The sequence below is a fragment of the Phalangium opilio genome, unplaced genomic scaffold (assembly GCF_054372755.1).
Source record: "Phalangium opilio isolate 3A_F unplaced genomic scaffold, DU_Popi_V2 ptg000024l_1, whole genome shotgun sequence".
NCBI lineage: Eukaryota > Metazoa > Arthropoda > Arachnida > Opiliones > Phalangiidae > Phalangium > Phalangium opilio.
In genome coordinates this window covers 2,706,550-2,729,195 of record NW_028324155.1, presented here as the reverse complement: position 1 = coordinate 2,729,195, position 22,646 = coordinate 2,706,550, and the positions used below count along the sequence as shown (strand labels likewise).

The 22,646-nt window shown below is 37.8% G+C and overlaps 1 protein-coding gene across 1 annotated transcript; it reads left to right on the top strand.

Moving 5' to 3' along the window:
- Positions 1 to 112: 112 nt before the first annotated feature.
- On the top strand, positions 113 to 22,646 carry LOC149692143 (uncharacterized). The gene is made up of 7 exons (XM_089867818.1): positions 113 to 350; positions 17,165 to 17,271; positions 17,347 to 17,561; positions 17,631 to 17,819; positions 17,891 to 18,034; positions 18,104 to 18,197; positions 18,270 to 22,646. The coding sequence occupies exons 1-7, from the start codon at positions 154 to 156 to the stop codon at positions 22,295 to 22,297; spliced, it is 4,974 nt and encodes a 1,657-aa protein (XP_089723944.1). The 5' UTR covers positions 113 to 153; the 3' UTR covers positions 22,298 to 22,646.

Genomic DNA, 22,646 nt, shown 5'->3' with positions numbered 1-22,646 from the left:
CCTAATAGATGGCGAAAGTATCGCGATTTTTTTTCTATTTTACATCATGAAGGGGATAAAATGAAATGGGGAGGAAATTTTTCACGCTGTCAGTCTGTCGGCGTTCCGCGTTTGGCGCCTTTCCTTCGCGCAGTTGACGGTTGTACCGCAGAGATGGAAGGTGAAACGGCTTCTTCCGATGAAAGAATAATAAAGTTTTTGAAGGAATTTGTACCTGATCAAGGGTCTCCGACTGGAGAAGAAAATTTGAATATTCAATTAAGAAGTAGCATTGTTGGAAGTTATCGTTTAAGTCAATCGGACATATATCCCGAAGTTTTGGATTGGGTTTCGAGCTATCTCGATCAAAAGTAAGTGCATTTTCTGAAGCCTCGGCTTCTTTTTTTTTGTTTAGTGTTTACTAGTCGAGAAACTTCGCGAGGGTGGGAGAAATCCAGGGGGTGACTCGACCCGGCGTGTTTGTATATTATTTGTTTTTTGAAAGAAATATCGCCTACTTAACCTTATCATTTTACCAAAAAGTATTTTTTAATTCGTTAACCGACTGAGATAACGTTAAGATTTAAGCGAAGCCAGAATAAGACTAAATTAAAAATACAAACGAATAGATTCATACATAGACTTAGAATGTCAAGTTTGTAGAAAGTCTCGTTTACACCCATGGCCCCTTTGCCGCCAACGTCTTATTTTTTTAGAGGGTTTGTAAAAACAAGTCGGGATAATTTTAGGTTTCTCCTTGAATTTTTCACTCGCTCCTGGAATTTAGGCGCGTACGTAAGAGTAGGGGTTAATGGGTTAACTCTCTTATCGCTGGTAAGAATCCGATCGAAAGGGAGTCAAATCGTTTGTAGCCCGTACGAAATTTAATTCGTTCTGTAGAAATGGGTGGTGTAATCTTATTCGGCCCCATCGGTACCAGATGCTCAGCGTTTTAAAGATGATAGAAGACGGGAAAGAGGAAAAACATAACGCCGCCGCCGCTCCTATTAGCGGGCCGCCTCTTGGCTAAGAATAGGCCTACCTTTTCCACAATTTTACACAAACGTTCTTTGGTTGGTGAATCACCAAAAACTCCACGAGGCAAATGCGGTCGGTTCTCTTACAAGGAGGGGGTGCTGAGGATCTTCTTCTATCTATCTAGCTAGCTAGCTTGAGAGAAAATGCGCCCAGATTTTGTTTTGCAACTAGCGAGGGATAAATCACTTCTTTTTTCTCTTAACAATTAACCCCTCTAGCAATTAAATGTTATCCTAGTTAGGATAGTTTGTACAGTGACGTTTCTTATCTTCTAAAGATAAAGTAAAGATTTGATTAACCTCGTTAATTAATATTATAAATCAGTGAGTCATAGTGGCGTACCCTGTCGCAACTAGGAACAGGGCGTCGTTAGGAAAAATAAGGCGAAAGCCGGCCGCGCTTCTTATGCATTCCGGTTTCCATTCGTTGCTAGCAATCTGCCACCATGGAGAAATATTTAAGGAGCCCTATTTAGCTTGTAAAGCACTTTGTAAAGTTTCAAATTCAGTTATATCGCCGCCGCTTTTTGAAACTCTTTTATAGTTACGTCACGTAATAGCTTACACCCCAAACGATTATGGTTACGATTTCCTAAAGTTTGAACTTTGGAAAGCCGCTTATAGACTCTTAAGGGAATAAAAAAAAAGTACCGTTGGGTTGGCCGTGAAATATTTTCACAAGGCTAGCTACCCACTCACCACCAGCCAGAACTAAGTTAAAAAACGTTTTAGGAATTTCTGGATGGGTGTTTGTATTACGAGTTAAAAAGAAAACGAAAATTCCATTAATTTTTTCCCGTTAAGTCTAAAGTTGGAAGCGAATATCGCCCATCCTTTTAAAAAATAAATTTAGAAATATGACTATAAAAGAAACATCCGTTTAAATAAAACAACTGTTTCCGTTGCTGATTAATTTAAAGCTGTGGTCCAATTGACAAGGGGTAATGTTTACAGTAAGAATTAGGCTTAACAAATCTGCCTGATTAGCATAGAGCTAAAATAAACTTCATTACGTGTTTGAACCATTAGTCAAAAAAAATTTGCCCCGAGAAATCTTTTTAACCAACCGCCCTGTGAAATTTGATACTTTTTTCAAGCCCCCTTTTTTTCCTCGTCATCTTCCCCTTACCCCTTCTACTTCTTCTTCTTCTTGACCTTATCTCCCCGTATGCACTCATTATTTCAAGCCCTTTTAGTACCCTAGAGTCATTTTCCATTCATATCTTCCAGACGGCTAGAGATTGGTATCTTCATATAGGCCTAGAGAAAAAAAAAATAATAATAAAACTTCAAAACCTTTGTACGTAAAGGGGTTGGAAGGGTTAGGTTTTTGACTATGATTATTATTGTAATTATCCTACACGATATTCCTTAATTCTACATCAATTAATTTAAGTACCGTATAAAAACCTGGCATATAAACTACAAAATTAAAATAATATCTTTAAAGAGTGATTCATCCTTAAGGGGAAGAAAGGGATGGATAAGCATATATCTGTATTTAAAAAAATACAGTACGGCTATTAGAATTTTCTCATTCCAAGCAACCCCACGCTGTTAATCGTTATCCCTCTTGGTGGGAGAATTATTAGGCTTTGCAGTTTAGTTTCTCTCTAAGCTTCAAGATGTTCGTCTCATCTTTTTTGGAAGGATGGAGACGCTAAAGGGGGAGGGTGGGAAATGCTAGACGGGGGTCATGTTTACCCGTGAACTCGATTTTGAGCAATGATTATGGCCCCCGGATGAGTCATTGCCTCGGGAATCAGACCCTAGCGAGAGCTATACGCTACAACGACTTTCTTCACTTATTTTTCTACCTGTACCCTCATTACTAGTCTCGTTCCCACCAACATTTTACCATAATGCAAAATTTTTTTAACGTCAAGCCTGCTCTCTTTTTTTTTGCAATTTCAATCGTACCTCCATCTTTCCACTAAAGCTGATCAAACGGAACAAGTGTTATATAGACAAAAGTCTAATTTAAACCTAACCAAACCAAAATTCAGCAGAATAAAGTTGCATTTTAAAACGAAATACTTCTGCTAGAAAAAATATTAGTTTTCAGAGTTCAATTATTCAAGCATTATAAGTTTATAAGATGTGTTCCATAAGTATGACACAACCGATACTTCTTAATGCTAGAAATTTTATGAGAGCTAGTTCTAGAACGAGGCGAGAATTGACTACACTCGGTTAATTTTGCTGTCCATCTTCCTATTTAGTCTGTACTAATCCTTTGACAGCGCCTCACCAGAGAATCTATGACGTTTCACATACGTCACTTCATGACAAGCTGTCAGTAACCCGTGACAAACTTATGGTAGCATCGAATAAATATCTCTGTATAGATAGTTTTCACACGTGGAGGATTCATACCATTTACACCAGGAGGCCGGACTATCTGGCGGACAAAAACTCGTCTGCTTTTGTCCTCCAGATAGCCCGGCTTCCTGGTGTAAATGCTATGAATCCTCCACGTGTGAAAACTATCTATACTAATTACGAAGATACTCCACTTTTTAATCAGGAAGTTAATGCGGATAAGACATCAAAAGACGCCGAATTAAAAACTCTAGAAAATAAGGGAGTTAAATTTTCGTCCTAGGAGGACACGAAATCGTTTAGAAACTCGAACTATATCTCTCCCCTTTTGGTAAACAAATTTCAATTTGAAATCTTTTGAAAATCGTAAGATTTTTTTGTAATGATAAACAATGTTTCGCATGGCTTCCTGCCCTATATTTTAAAATTAATAAATATATATACATGCAGACACACCAGTTTTATTAAATATAGTATTTTTGACCGACCAAACCGGACACCGTGACAATTAAAAAATCAAGCTTGAAATTTGGTCAGGTTTTTCAAAAAATGAAAGAAATTATAATTTCCAACAGGTGGAAGGAATTTCGAAATAAATTATTCTAACATAAATTTTAACGAGAAAAAAATAATAAAACATTTAATTATCGACTAGGCCTAAACCCACTTTTTGAAGGAAACAGTTTCTACTTAATAAATTATGCATATTTTACTTAAAGAGGCACGTGTCTTAGTCTAAACCGACGGTACCTCACGCAGCTATGAAAGCATTAATTTTATGTAATTTTGTGTGAGTCATAGTAAGCGTCTTTAAGCGAAAACTGTAATCTCCCCCTTTTCCTCTCTCTCTTAAACCGGCTTCTCCCAGTCAGTTGACTACTCAAGATACGTTTTTGGCAAGGCTATAACATTAACGAGAACTGGGCTTGATACACGTGTAATTGTTATTTTTTCTGTCCAGTAATACATAGCTCTCAGACGCTCTCAGACTAGGAGACGTGATACAATTTACACCAGAATACCAGTCTATTTAGTACTGCATTTTTGTTCGCCATGTACCCTGGCCTCCTGGTGTAAATGGTATCAACTCTCCTTGTCAGGAAATTATGTATAAGCAACCGGGGTTAAGCGATTATAGTTTGTAAACGTTTTTTCGTGAGCGAATTAATTGTACCCTAGGTGGAAATATAACAAAAGGAAAGGCGTGCAGGTGGGAGGGAGGGATAAACGAATTTCGCTAAATGAGCCTATTTACAGGTTTCTTTTTGCAAAAAGGGGTCCCACGCTATCGTGGCTATTAGATCTAAGGAGTGCTGTGATCGCTCGCTCGCTCGCTCGCTCGCTCAGAGGTGGGAAAACTATAATCTCCCATGTTCTTAATGGACCATTATCATAAGTTCATAAGATTTGTTTCATAAGTTTGTCTCTGGTTAGAAATTGGAGCTTGTCATGAAGTAACGTAGGTCATAGATTCGAAGTAAAGCGACGCCTGGTGAGGCGCTGTCAAAGGCTTAGTACAGGAATTAAGCTGGACTGCAAAATTATACCACAGAGTGTAGGACTTCAATTCTCTCTTGTCCTTCTCGAACTAGCTCTTAATGTCTCTAGCATTACGAAGTATAGGAAGTGTACGTCATACTTATGGACCATATCTTATGCCATTATTAAGGCGAGAAGCCTTTTTTGGTTGTTGTAGATATCTTATACGTTCTGTCTCTCTCTCCCCGTGATGTTACGTGGCAGTCTAATATATATTTTCTTTTATTATTTGGGCTCTTAATATTGTTTTCTATGGTTTCTACCGTGGCGACTCATGTATATCGCGGCGGGCGTCACTGAGCGCTAGCCGGATGTGTTTGTCTGTTTTGTAGCATTTGGCTGACTTTTGAAGTTACACGCATGCGTTGTAAAGAGATCTGAAAGAAATTCCCCAATCCCTCCTCCTCCTCCTCCCTATTTCTCTACATCCCTACGTAGTACAACTTGGAATCTTTTTAAATTTTTTTCTTCTTATGCTAGCAGAGACCAGAACCTTGTGTGTGTATTTCTTTCATAAAGTCATGTGACTCCTTGTAGACTGTATTCTCTGTAGAAATTGTAGCTTTTTTTTATTTTCGAATTTTAGAAATGGTCGCTCAAGCGAAGCGTCTTGTATGTTTTTTTATATATGTATATATATACACTATATATATATTTCAATATACGAATTTTTTGGTTTTCCTGATTCTTGGGACCATATATACATACCATTACACGTTTTCCCTTTCTCCCTTGGATTCAGGATCACGGGAATGTTTATTTTTTCCTTAGGAAGTTCATCATAAACTGTTCCTAGAAAAGCTTCTTTGGATGTACACGTAAAATGCCTGGAAATATAGGTGGGAAAATAGCTTTGTTTCCGCTATTTATAAAACTAAACTAGACCCCCTCTTGGATTATAGATTTAATGGCGGGTTTTTGTGTGCCTTTTGGCGCGCGCTTTGTTTGGTCTTATGGGAGAATAACATACATAGAATGTTATGTTAGGTCGTGACCCCCCCCCCCCGCCCAGGGTCGTGTCTTTATTGTTACGAGGGAGCTCCGTTTTTTTCCTTATCTTCTTAAGTCCATACATACCATCATAATAATCGTAAAATGTTACGTGGGTATTTTAATAATAAAAAGGGGGATATTGCCGCCTGAATTATTATTTTAAAAAATTACTTTGTAATTTTAATATTATAATTATCATAACGAACTTTTTATTCTGATTAGATTTTATTTTATGATAAAAACCAGCGTGCTGGCCCGTTGAATTTAAAGAACTTTGTAGTTCTTTTTTTGGTTAAGAAATTTAAAAGTTCCTTGTTAATAATTTTAATTGCAAAATTACTTAATTTAGTATTTTTAAATTATAAATATATAATTGGCGGAAAATTTTTATTATTCACTTTTTAAGGAGGTTGTCTCCGATCTCGCGTCTGGTTTGCGTCTTTCGCGCACCAAAACCTCTCTTTTTCTCGGCTTGTTTGTTATTTACAAAAGGTGACCCTTTTCTTATTATTTTTCTTTTTCCACCGCCTACCTCGACGCGAGACAAAAATCCCCATTTAAATCTCTTTTCTCTTCCTGTTTTTCTGGGTGACTCATCTTTGGGTTGCCAAACGTCTACCTTACCTTTTGTCGCCGCGGTTTTTTTATTATTTATTATTATCATTTTTAAAAATTTGAATTTCACGCTACGTTAGGGTTAAAAAAATTGTTTTGGGAATGTCGACATATTAACTAAATTATTACGTGGGTTGTAATAAACTTAACTCGGAACTGAGTAGCATTCCCGCCTTTTATAGTTTTGCGTTTGCTTTATTGCAATTTGTAAGTTAGTAGTCAATTAGCATAATGAGTTCAGTATGTTTACGTTACGTGAATGAGTAAAATTTCGCTATATTCAGGAACTGTTTCGGTTGGTGTATGCTACGAATTTAGTCTTTTTCCCCAATGGAGCTTGGTGTATTAATCTAATTGTAGACTGAAAGATCCTCTCAGAGCGAGAGAGAGAAGAGAATTAAGTTAATGGTTATGTCTGTGTGTGTATATATATAAATATATCTTCCAATAGCTGAGAGATTACTTTGAAGCCAGAGTTCAAAGTTCAATCGAAACGTTAAGCCTAATTACCTTCTATGGCTTCAAACATTCTTAATTCCTTTGTGCTTTGCCGCTTTACAGGTCCCTTATTCCGCGTAGTTACCTTTCTAACAATATAATAATAACTCAAACCTTTTGTTGGTTGCTAAAATTGGGGATAGTTGCCTAAACCTTGCCTATGGACTTTTCCATTAATTCCCGTGGAGCAGCAAACGCAACAGGGACGGGGCCGCGCCTCTTTAGGTTATAACTAGCCTCTTCGATGTAGCTAAGAGGGAAAGACACGGGGGTAAAATTTGGCCTTCCATCTGGCTTTTCGGCGCCTGCGCTCTAATCGTTTTGGGGGTATAGAGTCCGCAGAGGCGACTATTTGTCAACCCCCTTTATGTCTCGATACTGAGGATTGCCTAACACCCTTTTTTGCATTAAAGAGCCTTATTCACGCGTTAAGCCACGCGTTATTTCCCTCGCGATAAGAAGCACCGCTAGAGGCAGTGTGAGTCTCTCTTCAAGCAATTCATGAAACGGTCTATAGCTCCGCCCTATCTTAAATATTTTTTCTCAGACAAATCGGCACTATACTTCTTCCTTAAAATATTGGAATGCGGGCCTAACGAACCTCTCCCCGATACATTGTAATATAAACGCGTATATCATCCATGCGTGTAAGACTAAACCCAACCCATTTGATGTTAAGCCTAAAGGTGGTCAACTATGGCTATAATTTTCGTGGCACGCGAACAACTGATGTAAAATCATGCCATTGGGGGGATAGAAACGGGGGGGAGGGCCTTTTCACTCCCTTATTCTTGGGGCTCGCCTTCATTATCTAAATGCATTCTTCTAGTCGTTAAGACTTTTATTATCAAACGTTGGGGTTCTCTTCTCTTAGAGATGGGCCTTTTCCTCAACTCGCTTAAAAGCTTTTCACGATAAATCGGGTTACAGTTGATGAAATTTCGGTGAAAAGGCAAGCCAAAGAAGAAGCAAAAATATATATTTCCTAGTATAGTATACTATACTATACCTTGTTCAAGATCAGTTGACAACTGTTCTGAGCTTCTATGAAGTGATTTTAAAGGAGTATTATTCCACTATCCATATCTTTCGTTTGTTTTGCAAACTGCTCTTGGGAAAGATGTATATAGTGCATACATAGTGTTGGGATGGTATCGCGTTAGCGTGAGAGGGGGGGGGTTTGGGAAGTAGAGTGATGTGGTTGGTATCGTGAACCTTATCCGGGAATAACCATTATCTTGGGCACGTCATATTTTTTATTCCGGAAGTAGGGGGAGAAAGCTTCCTTTTTATTCTTTTTAATTCTTGTCGGAAAACCTGGCCCGATTTCCTTACTTGCCTTTACTTGAAAGGTGTCTTTAAATAATGTGCTTTTGGGTAAATTCATTTTTTATTACCCTTAATCGCCGCCATATATGTGCTAAACCTGGCGCTAGTTAATTACCATCAAAAACTAATTGAGATGTGCATGCAATGTACTTCCTGTAGCAGACGAATTTTCTAATCTCTTTATACTCGTTTTTAATTTAAGAAGTTTAAATTGTTGTCATGTTTACTATTAAGTTTTTTTTATTTTTCGCTTTTAAATTTTTAGCATAGTCGAGATATTCCCATTTGTCAAAAAATAATAATAACCAAAATATGAACACTTTAATTTACTGAAAATACAGAAAAACAACCCCATGACATGTTGTTTATAATAATTATGTTTATTTATGTTAAGTAAACAAATTATTAAATTTGTTGAAATTCATTCAGACAAATCGAAGGTTGAACGTTGCATTTATAGTTCACGCTTAAAAAAAAACTTAGTTCATATTTATACGTGCTAGTCACTTCACGTCGAACCAGTTCTCGAACTTTACTTAAGTGTTAACTCACGTTTTAACTTCTTAAAATTAACCCTAATCTTAAAAGAAAAAAAATACCGTTATGGTAAGGTGTAATGTTAGCGTGAGAAAGAATAACCAGGACATAATCTTTAAAATTAACTTCCTTTTTTATTTTCTTGGGTGGGGTTTATATTATTACTGAGTAATAATACTTATCTCAGTGTTATATTGTTAGTGGAAACGTCGTTTGATTTGCTAGTCTCTTTATAAACCGTCTGATACAATACTTCTATCTCAATATTTCGAAACGTTTCTTATATCTTGGCAATATGCCGGTTTAGTGGTTAATCGTTTGAACTTCAGAAGTTTAGAGTAATAGAACGTTGAGAGATAAGACTTTTTGATATAAGCGTATATAGCGCCTCGATTCTTTTATTTTTTCAATGGAATCTACGTTTGCCATCGAAGTTTAACGAACTTCCTATCCATCCTGAATCCATATATATGTATAAGATTCGTAGCCTTGATCTTCTACCAGAATCTTTATCATGCTTTGAGAGAGCCTTTAATAAAAAGTCTGAATACAGTCTCATGCAAAACCCAGGAAGGTTATTATTTATCGGTGGGAATGGATGGATAGAGGAGGAGAAAAACAGAAAAAAAAATATTTTTGTAAAGGCCTGTTCACATTTAAAATTAAGATTCTTGTTGATATATTTTTTATATTTTATAAAATGTATTTTCTGCTTAAGAAGCTTTACTTTTCAAAGTAAAACCCAGTGATATTTTTCAAAAGTGAAAAAGATGACAACACAAGGCTTTGATCATAAGTTTATAAGATATGTTCTATAAGTATGACACTACCTACACTTCTTCGTAATGCTTGGAACTCACTGAGAGCTAGTTCGAGAACGACAAGCGAGAATTGAAGTCCTACACTCGGTGGTTAATTTTGCAGGACTTCCATCTTCCTATTTAGTCTGCTTTACTAAGCCTTTGACAGCGCCTCACCAGGCGTCGCTTTACCTCGAATCTATGACCTACGTCACTTCATGACAAGCTCCAGTTTGTAACTAGTGACAAACTTATGTGATAAACTTTTCTCTGAACCGGTGTGTGTGTGAACTAGTCTTTATAAAACTTTTTCGGGGGTTTATTTTTTCACGAGCTCAGGAACGTGATTTCTTGCTCGGAAATCTGCTAAAATTTGGGAGTTAGGGGCTTTGGGAATGGGGAGAGTACCCCCAGAAAAAAGATTTATCAGTTCTTTCCTTTTTTTCTACCGAGGCCAAACGATTTTTCACTGAAAATCCATTCTTGTGTAAGGGAAAGAGAAAGGTATCTAGAGATAAATATAGCGGCATTTCCAACCGTGGATAGAAAAGTTAAGTTTTAAATTTTTAATAATCGAATTTTTGGAATTTCGAAAGATTTGGCGGGGGCTCTTCTATATAATATCCTAGACTTGTAAGTTGTAAAGATCTTTTCGCTGTATCTGTCTTGTCTTTTTTGTTAGCGTCATCCTTTCCATTTTAATCTAATGCCTCGGGGTCAATTCGATTTTGCCGATATTGCACAATATACTAGAGTCTCTCTCCCTCTTTATTGCCAATGTAACTTTACGTGCGTCTTAATAATTGATTTATTCTAGACGGGCGACTAAACGTGACGAAGCTTTAACTGTTTAAAGGGAATCTTGGGTTGCCCAGAAACTGTAATACTGTATGTGTGAAAGATCGTGCATGGGTACTGTGGGAAAATTGGCGTTTCGCTGACCTCTGACCCACGATTAACGTAGTTCAAAGTATTTAGTGTTGTTGGATAAAGGAGAATTTTGGGACGCCACACCTTAGAACGACTTTATTGTATCTTGTATTAACCACTAAAACACACGTCATGGTTGCCATTCAGTAATTGGCCAAGGGCAGACCCAAGTTTTGTTGTGGTTTTTATTTTCAACACCTGATTAGTGATGCCAGAAGACCCAATTGTTTAGTATCTTTGAATTCAATAGGTAATACGTTGGGTTATAATGCCTTAACGCCTTTAAGGATATGTTTACGTTGTGTATTCTTAAGCCAAAGTTGTGCCCACCTGAGCAGTGGATGCCCAAGTATTTAGTATCTGCGGATAGGTAATAAGTTGTATTATGTCACCCGAAAGTGGTTTTGTGCTGAGTGTTGTCAATATGGAGTTATGCCTTTCCAAAGTTGGTCGCTATTGCAAGCCACGCTGCTGTTTTCAATTTACTCATTATGGTAGAAAAATTGACCCTACAGAGATGAGTTTTTCTCTCTCTCTCATCCTATTTGCTTATTAGCCTAGCGATTATGATAATATTTTTTTTTTGCTATGCGGTTGTGTTTGCGCTCCTAATGCCTTATAGCGTGTACTCCGGCGTCGGTCTAGCTCTAGCAGATGGGTTAAGATAGAAAGCGGAAGACGAGGAAGGAATAATGGGCTGCGACGTGCTTATAACCTTTTTACGTCTAGAATTTACGCATCAGGGATCAGACATACCTGCTGCTTCTGTTGCGACTAAAGTCTATTCCACCCTGAACTAGCAACAGGTACAAAGGCATACACGCTATTATAAATTACGCGAAACACTACTACTAAACAAACATTAGCCCATACTTTAACATTATTGCATTTTCACTTTGGGATAAAAACTTTTGGAATAATTTTTCAAAGCTTTTCAATATTACGTAGTGGAAAAAAAGTAAAAAAGGTTTAGATGGAAAAAAAGTTTACCTTCGAGTTTTCTGTCATGCATTCTACAGATTACGCCTTTTTATTTTACTGTTTTTCATTTAGTTTTGCTTTTCTATTGGTCGAATGCATGCATGCGCATTTTTTTCTCAAGTCGCTCGGCTAATCTACTCCATGAAAAAAACTTCTAATGCCAATGACCCAAACAAGAATTGCGAATTGCTGTAAAGTCGTGCTAGAATACGTGTTGAATTGTGTACAAATCTTAAGACTATTCCGAGGGAGCTGCTTAGCAATCTTTTAAAATATAAGAAATAAACATTCGCCTGAGTATTGAAGAAATTCAAACTGTGAAACGTGTTAAAGAATGCATTTTCTCATCCTTCTCACTCAAAGTTTTTGTACAAAGAGTTGCTTATTTTATTTTTTATTTGCCAAAAAGAAGGTCCCCATTATTATTATTATTTCTTATCGTTTTAACCTCGTATAGTTTTGTCTCCCCAATTTCATAAGAAGAAATATCCATACCTGTTTTGAGAAAAGAGATCCCTTATTTTGAACTTAAAAAAAATCAACTAAATCTGGTTTGAAACGGACGCTACTGTCTACCTAGCTGAGAAGAATGAAAATTTATTATTATACCCGAGCCGGACCTTTTGCACTCCCAATTTTCTTCTCTTTTCTATTGTTTTCTAATTCTTTCTTTATTATTAGTGCTATGATAGTACTACTATAGTTTTCACGAATGATTGCTCTGAAAAATTTGACCAAAGAAAGAATAGGTGGGAATGTGATGTTACCTATGATAATTTAAAACTAGGTGCGATTTAGAAGAAGAAAAAAATCTTAGTATTAGCCCCTATCTTATCTTTAATTGCTAATTTCCATGAAATGTTGTAACGTTACAAGGAAGTTATACGGATAACAACTGCCCAGATTATTATATTATATTATATTAGTATTTGCCTATTGATAATTTTCTTTTTGCGCCCTTGTCAAAATTTAATCCCAATTATTTTCTCCCAATGCTCCCCTTTCTTTCTCTTATTTCCAACTTGGAAGTCGTCAGCTCAGGCCATACAATTTAGACGACACCAATATTGACGTCACCTCCCCTGTAGCCCCTCCCCTCTCCAATACCACTCTATTAGGCAACTGAGCTTACGTGTAGGAAATTACTTACATCCGTGAAATACCAACTCCAACTCAAAAACACTTTCCAAGAAACCTTTTTATTCAAATCTGGTTTTTTATTTAGGTTTGTTGTTGGTAGTGTTTATTTATTTTTGAATATATTTAGAAACGTTACTCAGACTTGTGTTGTGTTGTAAACCTCTAAAAGTGGTTTGTAAATATCGTAAATATTCATCGATTCGTGGTAGGAGTAGTGTACAAAACGCTTTTGCCCTTTTTAAGGGATTTTTCGCTCCATCTCCTCTTTCCTTCCGATAAAAATGCTCAGGGATGAATTTATCCTCTTTTCTCCCAAGGCCAATTTACATTTTTCTGGAAGACTCTTCTCTCTCTCGTAGTGTAGGGTTCCACCGATGATGGTAAGCCGTGTTTGGCAGAAGTGGAACGAAGCGATGCGATATAACTCGGGATCAAAGCGGTGCAAGGGGGTAAAGGGTGTAGAGAACATCCGTGGGTGAAACGCGATCGAATATTTCTTAGGAAAAAGAGCTTCGTCTTCTACTTTTCTCCTTTTTATGTTTGATCAAAAGCTCGAAACAAGATATCCCATACGCCCACGTCTCCGTTCAGTGTAATTTGAGACTGGAAAGTATTATGTTTTTTTGACCAGTAACAAAATTTGAAGCTTAGCTAATTTGTTTAAAATTTTGCATAAATCAGAGAGAGCAAAGACCCCTTTTTAAAATGCCATACGCGTTGGATAATACAAAATAGAAAGATTTCAGTTGGGGCTTAGTAGTACGTCATAACATTCTAAGAGTTACTTTCCACGGTTCTAGCGGCCATATTGGTGGAATTCAGCTTTCCTTCTGCATTGAACCCACCAATATGGCCTTGTAAATTTCGTAGCTCCTCCGGCATACGAAAGCTCTCAGTCCATAGTCTACTACCTTTAACACGATTGGATTGTCTCTCTTTGGGGACAGACAGACATAAAGTGCAATATGAGAAGCCGCCTTTTAATTCGTGTATGCCCGGGCCCCTATACCCCTGCAGCCTTTCATCACTAACTAGCCATTTCGAATTAGATGGACGAGAAAAACAAACGCAAACTGCCTGAAAAGACGAAATCGAAATCCTCCTTGGTTTGCTTTTAATAGAAAACTTTCGGTTCGTTAAACTTTACCCAAATAATATTTGGTCTCTCTTTTCAATCAAGTTCTTTTTAACCATTTTGTTTGCCAAGGAGGGGGGAGTTTCAACAGCGCGAAATTAAATTCACTTTTTAATTTTGTTAATAAATGTTTTTAATTTTCCGGGAAAGTAGGCGAATCGATACGACTCGCTTTTTAACTTAAATAAAAATATATTTTTGAAATATAATTAATAATTCACCTTGCGCAAGAATTATTACAAATTTTAGAATATAATTTTTATCGATTGCAGACTTTTTAATTTCAATTTTAATGCCGTGACTAATCAATGGGAAATTTTAAAGTTAATCATTTCGAAATATTAAGAGTCTATTTTAGAAAAATTAATAAACATCCCTAATACGTTTTCCTCGGTATCATGGTGATGGGACCAAACAAAACCATTTTCTTTTCAAACCTCGCTGTCGTAAAATCAATCTTAAACTTAGTAATTAATAATCTAAACTTAGTCTATGAAGGAGTGTCCACACTAAGCCCGTGGCTTGTATTATTTACTGGTGGGTGGAACCCTTTACAATGCGAACAGTACAACTAACTACCCAAACATCAGCCCACTCTAATTCCCAATTTATAATATTTCATTTTTAATTATTTTCCTTCATGATGGATAAAATCAGTGTTGCGTATTTAAGATCTTTAATTCGACTATACTCGCCTTGAATTCCTAAGTAGGCCTAAGACATCGTCCGTGAATTTTAACAAACACTTTGTAACTCTACTTCAACATCTTCGTTGTTGTACAGCAGCACGATAAAATGCAATTTGTCAATGAAAAACGTCCGTGTGGTAATACAACAGGAGACCTGATCAAGCAAATTTTTATTATGGAAGTTTTTTTTAACTCCCTCGCATTCAACCCGTACACTTTTCCTTCTCTTAAATCTTTAAAACCTGGCCGTGCGGAACTCTTCATTGTATATTAAGACAATTATCTTAAACCCTCTACCTTACCCTTTGTAAGAAGAGGGGTTCTTTTTTGTCTTTTCTATATCCCATTATTTTCCAAACCTTTCTTAGAAACATCGGCACCCTAACTCTAACCCTCGCCGTTCATCTTTTATTGGGGAAAAAAACCATGAAATAACTATAAAAAAAATATATTTTAGGCTTAGTTTGGGGCCTTTTTCAATAAAAATATTCTCCCCACACGTTTCAATCTATCTATTCAAATGCTTTATTGATGGGAGGGAGTTTGAAATACCCAAGTCTTTGTCGAAATACTGCTCTACTGGAGAATTTTTACTTTTTTTAAGCCTACTCCAAATAATTTGGAATCCGGCTCTATGGATCAATGAACATTTAATGACTCGTACATTATCAGAGCTCAAAATACAATAATTTTGTTGGGCCAAAAAAGAAACGTGCAAACCGCGGTGTTACTTTTCTCCCATATATAAAATTAGTATAGCATTTGGATATAATTAAAACCATTCCGCGCACCAGTCTCCTATCCTAAATGACTAGAGCAATCATATTATTACCTTTTTTTGGATGGTATGGATCATATTTGTCGAGGAAGTGATAAAAATTTATAAGGCTACGCTAGTTAGCTTTTAATTAGACGGTTTCATTCTGACTTAAATATTAAGTACTGTCAGTCGGATGTTGTGGGTGTCAGTGACTTATTTTTTCCTTTCCCTCGCTTAATTTTGAAATGGAGAGGATGTACATTACCAAATGAGGCTGGCATAATTTATGTGAATTCGAAATCTGGTCCTTTAATAACGCGAACCAAATCTAATTTTATTTACGAAGCCAATTATGTCTAATTTTAAATGACTCAATGAACAGAAATAAAGTTTGAAACTATTTTAATTTTTTTTCTTGGCTAGTTTCCCACTAGTTTAACGGGAAAATTTTACTATGACTAATTTCTTGAGTCAACGTTTCGTTCTTGTACTTTTCCTATATAGCCAGTGTTTAATTTTATCCGTAAAATTACTTTTTGATACCTGCAAAAGTCTTTCGTGCGGTGAAAATTTAGTTTTAACAGCGATCGTTACGAATGGTGGAAGTAAAGATAGGTTACGACTTTACAAGGGGTTTCTAATCAATAATTAGATGGGGTATTTTTGTGTTGAGATGTCCCAGAGTGAGTCACGTGCCTGGTGCCTGACAGACTAGCCACCGCCCAAATGTGATTAGATCATTCATTCGTACACCATTGACCAACGCTATCAAACTATTAGTTATCGATAGGTAAAAATGAACTATATCGCTCAGGGTTCGGACGCACGCCATGTTTGGACGTTTAGTTGGTAATTGCCCTTTTTAGAGGAGGATTCCGGAAAGAACTAGGATTGAATTTCTCACGAACATGGATCCCCTTATAACCTTTTACGTCGCGCCGTCAAGGGTGGATAAGGAAAATCCCCGATATTATGTTCCCTTGTTAACGGCCAATCGAGACAATACCAAACTTGTCATCCGTCATTATGATTACCTTGTTGGCTGTCATACTTGACTCGTCTGGTGCGGTGCCTCGAGCCTCTTTGCTCACCCGTCTGTCGGATTATACGAGTTTTTTGGCTTTACTTTTTCTCTATATTTGGAATATGATTCAACCCTAAGTCGTTCCTATGCTTTCTAAGATACGTACTGACGTTTATACGGGGAGAAAGAGGGTAGATGAGAAACCATGGAGAAACGGTCACGTAGGCGTTCGTTGTACGATGGTTTATATCATCACCCTAACTTGGTCTTTGGCATAAGCCGTAATGGCGTGAGGTACTTCGTGAAAGACCAGGGCAGCATTTCTATTTTTAAAAGGTTTTCTACTGTTTGTTTCACTATTCGGGAGCTGGGTTGTTTTTATAGACGGAATTCAACATTTGCACAGTATTAATAAAATCTTGCTGCTTTTTTTCCACGCAAAATAAAAGGTTATTCCTCGACCCTCGCGTTTTTCACCCCTTTTGAGCTGTCAAAATTAATATTTTGACACGAGGTTCCGTTTGAAGTGAAGCCGTGCAAACTTGAACGTAGTCATATTGCTCTGTCTAGCTTCCTTTCTATTTTACTATATTTTTTTCTTTATTATTTTGAACTTGGGTTATTAGAATCAACCAGCGTGTAATTGGGAGATAATTTCAATTTCGTTTGGATTTCATCCTTTACATTATTCGGGGATCATTTGGGTGGAAATCCTGTCAATTTTTTTTTTATTTTTAATTTTGAGGTTGTACTTGAAATTTAACAACAGACACGTAGAGAAAGTTTGTGCGTGGCTGGCTGCTCGAGTAGTTTGTTTGTCAAGTATATAGATTTAATTTTTTTTGACTCTTTTTAGGAAATGCCCCAATGAACTGTCTATAGTGCTTTCGAACGAAGTTGCTAATTTTATGAATGATAGCTTTCCCATTGATGTGAATAAGCAAGATCCAGAAGCAGATTTTCGTACGTGAACAGTTTAAAATTTTGTTAGAATAAGTTTCGTTTTTCAGTTTTGTAAGATTTATCTCGTACTTTCAGTGTTTGATTCTGTACTGCTGTACAATAGCGTGCTCGAAAAACTAATCGAACTATGCAATAATTACCAAAACGCTCCCGACGAAATTTTATCGAAAACTCGAAACGTACAAAGTGCGAGATTTTTAACTTCGGTTAATGCTATCAAAAATGGTCGTAGAAAAATGGAAGATCGGCATGTTGTCATTCATGATTTGAATGCGCTTTGTGGACTAGAAGTGAGTTTCGTTTGGCGTTTCAGCCAAAATTAGATAACGTCTAACTTGCGCGAATTCTTATCTTTATAGAAATCCCCGCCTCAAAGTTATTACGCTATATTCGATGGGCATGCTGGAGTTGAAGCGGCGAGTTACGCAGCTTCACATCTTCACTGGAACATTGTTAAACATCCAGCTTTCGCTTCGGATTTGGAAACAGCCATCAAAGAGGCATATATACAAACCGACGAGGCATTCTTGGAACGTTCCAAACAAGATGTATGTTTAGCTTCCCTCTGATATTATCTTTTATATAACCTATTATTAATAATAAAGAAAAATTGTTATAGAATATAAAAAGTGGTTGCACAGCTGTCACTTGTATTGTACGTGATAAAACCTTATACGTTGCTTGGTTGGGTGATTCCCTGGCTATCTTAGTGCGCCAGGGTATGCCTATTTCCTTAGTGGAACCTCATAAGCCTGATAGACCAGTAAGTTTTAATATGTTTACCTATAATTAAGGGGTTTCATTTATTAATTACTTTTGACAAACATTGTAGGAAGAAAGGCATAGGATAGAAGCACTAGGCGGTATAGTTGCGCATGTTGGAACATGGAGGGTTAATGGTACACTTGCAGTGTCAAGAGCAATTGGTAAGTTTTGAATTAAGTTTGAAATGAAAAAGATCAGGATCATGGTAACTCATGTATGGCGGTCTTTTGTAGGTGACATTGAACATAAACCCATTGTATCTGGAGTTCCAGAGATGCAAAAGATTTCCTTGGAAGGGGATGAAGATTTTTTGGTTATAGGTTGTGATGGCCTTTGGGACAATATGTCTCCGCAAGATGTTTCAGCCACAGTTTACTCGAAAGCAACTGATTTAACAGCCGATGCTGATACTATAGCTTCATCTATTGTCCAACAAAGCAAGAATCAAGGTTCGACCGATAACATAACAGCCATTGTTGTGCTTTTTAGAGATAGGGCCAGTTTAACCCAACCAGTAACAATTACTCACCATTATAAACAAACGTCTGGACCCTTTGATCCTTTTACACCCAATGGAAGAATGGAAAATGTTGATTTTGGACAAGATGGCCCATTGTCCAATAACCCTTTTTCCCAGAATTGGATGGATAATCCCACCGAGAGTTTGGAGAGCGGAAAAAGTATCTACGTTTACAATTCCGGAATTACTGTTGGAGATCCCATTGGAGCTAATGGACCCGAAGAAATTTTTCGACCTTTTACCGGAGTAACTTTGGAAAGAACGTCTATTAGTGAACTCCCCACTCCTCCGATCGAAGATTTGGCGCCCACTCAACAATTTTCTAATTTGGAGTCCTTGAATTCCCAAAACTTGGATCAGTCTCAAAGTGCTAACCCATTTGAAGACGTCACGGATTTCTCTGGGAGGAGTGCAGCCTCCTTTGATTCTACATTGGAAAATAATTCAGTCACAATGAGTAACCAGGAAAGTTTTGATTTGATGGGTGGACAAGTCAATATTTCCAGTGAACAAACCATTATAAGCGAATCTCAGAGTTCCGTAATGATGAGTTCTCAATCCGGTCAATCTATCCTAAGTGCCGTACCTGAGAGTGAAGACCAGGTCCTGGCGTCTAAGCCTTGGGTTATGCAAGTGGAACATTCTGTCACTCAGAATGAAGTTGATTATTTACCCAATCCCGACACTGGGGATCTTCCAAACCCTCCCGTGGATTTGCAACAAATTTTAGACACATCTCCGGACGGCCCCGCCCCAGAGATTTACGACTTCAGTAGCGCCATGAATTTAGAGGAAGTACCTTTAGACATACCGGTTGGAGCCGAAGTTGAGGCCAGTTTTCATCAGAACAAATCTTTAATGGAACAAAACCAAGAACTCGTATCCAGTTTCAGCGAAGAAGCCCATTCTACTATCAGAGCGATTCATGGAGTGCAAGAAATGATTGGTATTTCTGAATCAGTCCCTGGAAGCAAAGCCCAAGATCCTCCAGCAACAGCTGGAAACCCATTCTCAGACAATCCATTCAACATTCAAAAGACGTTTGACAATGACTTGGCTAATCTGGAGCAGGGTACTCGAGAGTACAGTACGTTGGAACAGGAAATTATGGAGAAGAATGACACTGTCGGAGACCTGTTTGGAACCAGTGGAGCATACGTAGATCACGAATCTCTCATAGAATCTAATGTTGACCCTGATGATGATATACCCGAACAGGAAGAAACTGAACCAGAAACTAAGGTCACAGCATTGCCTGATATCATAACACCAGTTGTTGATGAGGGCGTCAAAGCTAGTACTCAAGACTTGGATGAACCCGAATCCGTTTTGGAAAATCAACAGATCCCAGATATGGTTGAAAATTCTGCATTAACACAAGTTCCTATTAATAACCAAGAAAATCCTACCGAAATTGCCAATATTGAAGACAATTCTAACTCTCTGTTGGAAAACCTAGTGGAAACTGAGAGTCAATCCAGTGGTGAACAAACTCAACCAAATTTGATTGAGAATGTTCAAGATCAAGATATAGTACCCACCCAGCCTGAGAATGTAGAGCTCTTGGCTTCAGATGTTGAGAATGTTCAAGATCAAGATATAGTACCCACCCAGCCTGAGAATGTACAGCTCTTGGCTTCAGATGTTGAGAATGTTCAAGATCAAGATATGGTACCCACCCAGCCTGAGAATGTAGAGCTCTTGGCTTCAGATGCGAATGAAGGTTTATCCTCTTTCATCACAGCCTCGCCAAAATCTGAAACAGATTTCCCCAATGAAACTGTTCCAGAGACATCCCCAACGATATCATCTTTGCAAGATCCTGCTCTTGAACCAACTGAGGACATCAAGGTGGTTGAGGATATTGTCCCTTCTCCGGTTGTTGAAACTCCTGTAATGGATCTGTTAAATGAAACCAGTATGGTGGAGGAAGAAAAACAACCTCAAGTCCAACAAGAACCAAATTTGCTAGATATTGGCTTAGACGACCAACTCTTAATGGATGCTCCTGTTACTTCACCTGATGTTGTCAAAGGTCCAGTGGGAACTCTGGAAAGTCTTACAACACCCACCCAAGATGAGCCAATCTCAGAAACTATAATGAAAGACGACTTTTCCGCAACATTCGCCACTCAACCAGAAACAGTCAAAGTTGATTTCTCTCCAACCTTAAGCTCTGAACCAACCATGGCGATCCTGTCTCCCATAATTGCTGCTATTCCAGACGCTGAAATTATTTCTGGGGCGCAAGATACTCTCAGTGCCCCTGTGGTTCAACTGGGAAAAATACCCGATGGAGTACCAGAAGCTGATGGAGTTACTGAAGATGCCGATTCTGATTCTGAGAAAGACGGTGGCTGGAGTTATGTGAAGGGTAGTGATGGCAAACCAGTTGAAAAATCTGAAAAGAAGGAAGAGAAAAAGACTTCAACAACTTCCAAATCCCCAATCAAAAAGCCAGCTACTGGTGCAAGTACTCTTGCTGCTAAGAAACCAGCTGCGAAAGATGCCACTAAAACAAGTTTGTCTTCAGCCAAGACCCTGAAACCGGAAGATAAAGCAAAGAAGGCTCCTTCAGCTGTGGCTAAAACAAGCACTTCAACTTTGACCACAATGAAGAAAAGTACAAGCGCTTCACCAGCTGATACCATCAAGAGGACAGCAGCGTCAGCCCCTGTTAGGAGTGCTGCTCCAGCTTCCAGCAAGACACTTAAACCAGAGAGGCCCAAAACTGTTGGAAGTGCACCTACAACCACCACTCTTAAGTCAAGCAAGCCAGCAACAGCTGGTAGTGCGTCTCCTAAACCTTTAAATTCCACTACTGTCAGAAGTACTTCGACTGTTAAACCCAGCCCTTTGTCTTCCACCAAACCAGCTACTTCAACTGGTTTAGCTTCTAAAACAGCCGTTTCCAAAGCGCCTGGAAAAACCCCTGAAACCACTTCTACTTTGAACAAGACAAGGTTAACAACTACATCAACTTTGGGGAAAAATGCTGCTGCAACAAGAACAACTGTTGCAAAAACTACAGGATCAGCTACTACAACAGCGAGAGCGGTGGGAACTAAAACAACTACTGGCACAACTTCAACTCTAACTAAGACCGCTAACTCAACCACTACCGCTAGTAAGACTACAACTTCCGCAACCTCCCGTACAGCAGTTTCTTCAACTTTATCAAAGGTCACTAAAAAACCAACAACTGGTACATTGACGAACGCAACAACCAAACCCGTAACTGATGCTAAGCAAACCAAAGAAGCCGTCACTAAGCAAACAACTCGACAAACCGGAACTGTTGGCAGAACAACTTCTTCTACTACCAGTTCCATGAGTAAAACTTCAACCATTCGTAATGTCTCTAAAACCACCACTACTGGTACCCTAAAATCAAAGACGGCGACCACTAAAACCGAAACTGTGGTGAAGAGTGTACCGAAGCCCATTAAAAAGGCTGCTAATAACATGGTTAATGGAAATGGCGAGGGCGTTCACAAAGATTCATCGGAGCAACCAAAGGAATTGGATGTTAATGTTGAAAAAGATCAATTGAAAGAAGGTGAAACCATTCAGGCGCCAGTCGAAGCGGAAAAGGGTGGTTTTGAAGAAAACATTAAGGAAACTCCGGCAGTCGACTCTGGATTAGCTTCTCCCGAATCTTTAGAAAGCCCGCAAAACGGATTAGTTACGAATAACGCGTCTATGCAAAATGACAAAAATGAAATAGTTTTTAATCAGTAAAAGATACGCTGTTAAAATGGAACTAGTCAGTCACCCTATATCGAACTGGTTAACATCTTAAAGCGAAAGAAGCAATAAACGTCCAAAAAATAAAATTATTTTCCCCCACTGGAAAAAACGAGAAGAGAAAGGTGCTTTGTGCAAAAAGGAAAATATAAAAATGATACAATTTATTTGGGGTCTTCTTATTAGACTGTCCACTTCATCATGCCTTAAATATAAAAATATTGTAAAGAAACTTTATTTTGGTTGTTCCTAAGAAGAAAAAAAATCTTTTTTACTTATTCTTTTCTAAAAAGTTGCTGTATTCAATTCAATTGTTTAGAAATAAAAGAATTCTTTCGATAAA

Bases quoted from the DNA above. Each gene is read 5' to 3' on its own strand.
- LOC149692143 (XM_089867818.1), top strand. From the start codon at position 154: ATGGAAGGTGAAACGGCTTCTTCCGATGAAAGAATAATAAAGTTTTTG. The intron at 351-17,164 runs GTAAGTGCATTT...GACTCTTTTTAG, and splicing joins TCGAGCTATCTCGATCAAAA to GAAATGCCCCAATGAACTGT. The intron at 17,820-17,890 runs GTATGTTTAGCT...AAATTGTTATAG, and splicing joins TGGAACGTTCCAAACAAGAT to AATATAAAAAGTGGTTGCAC.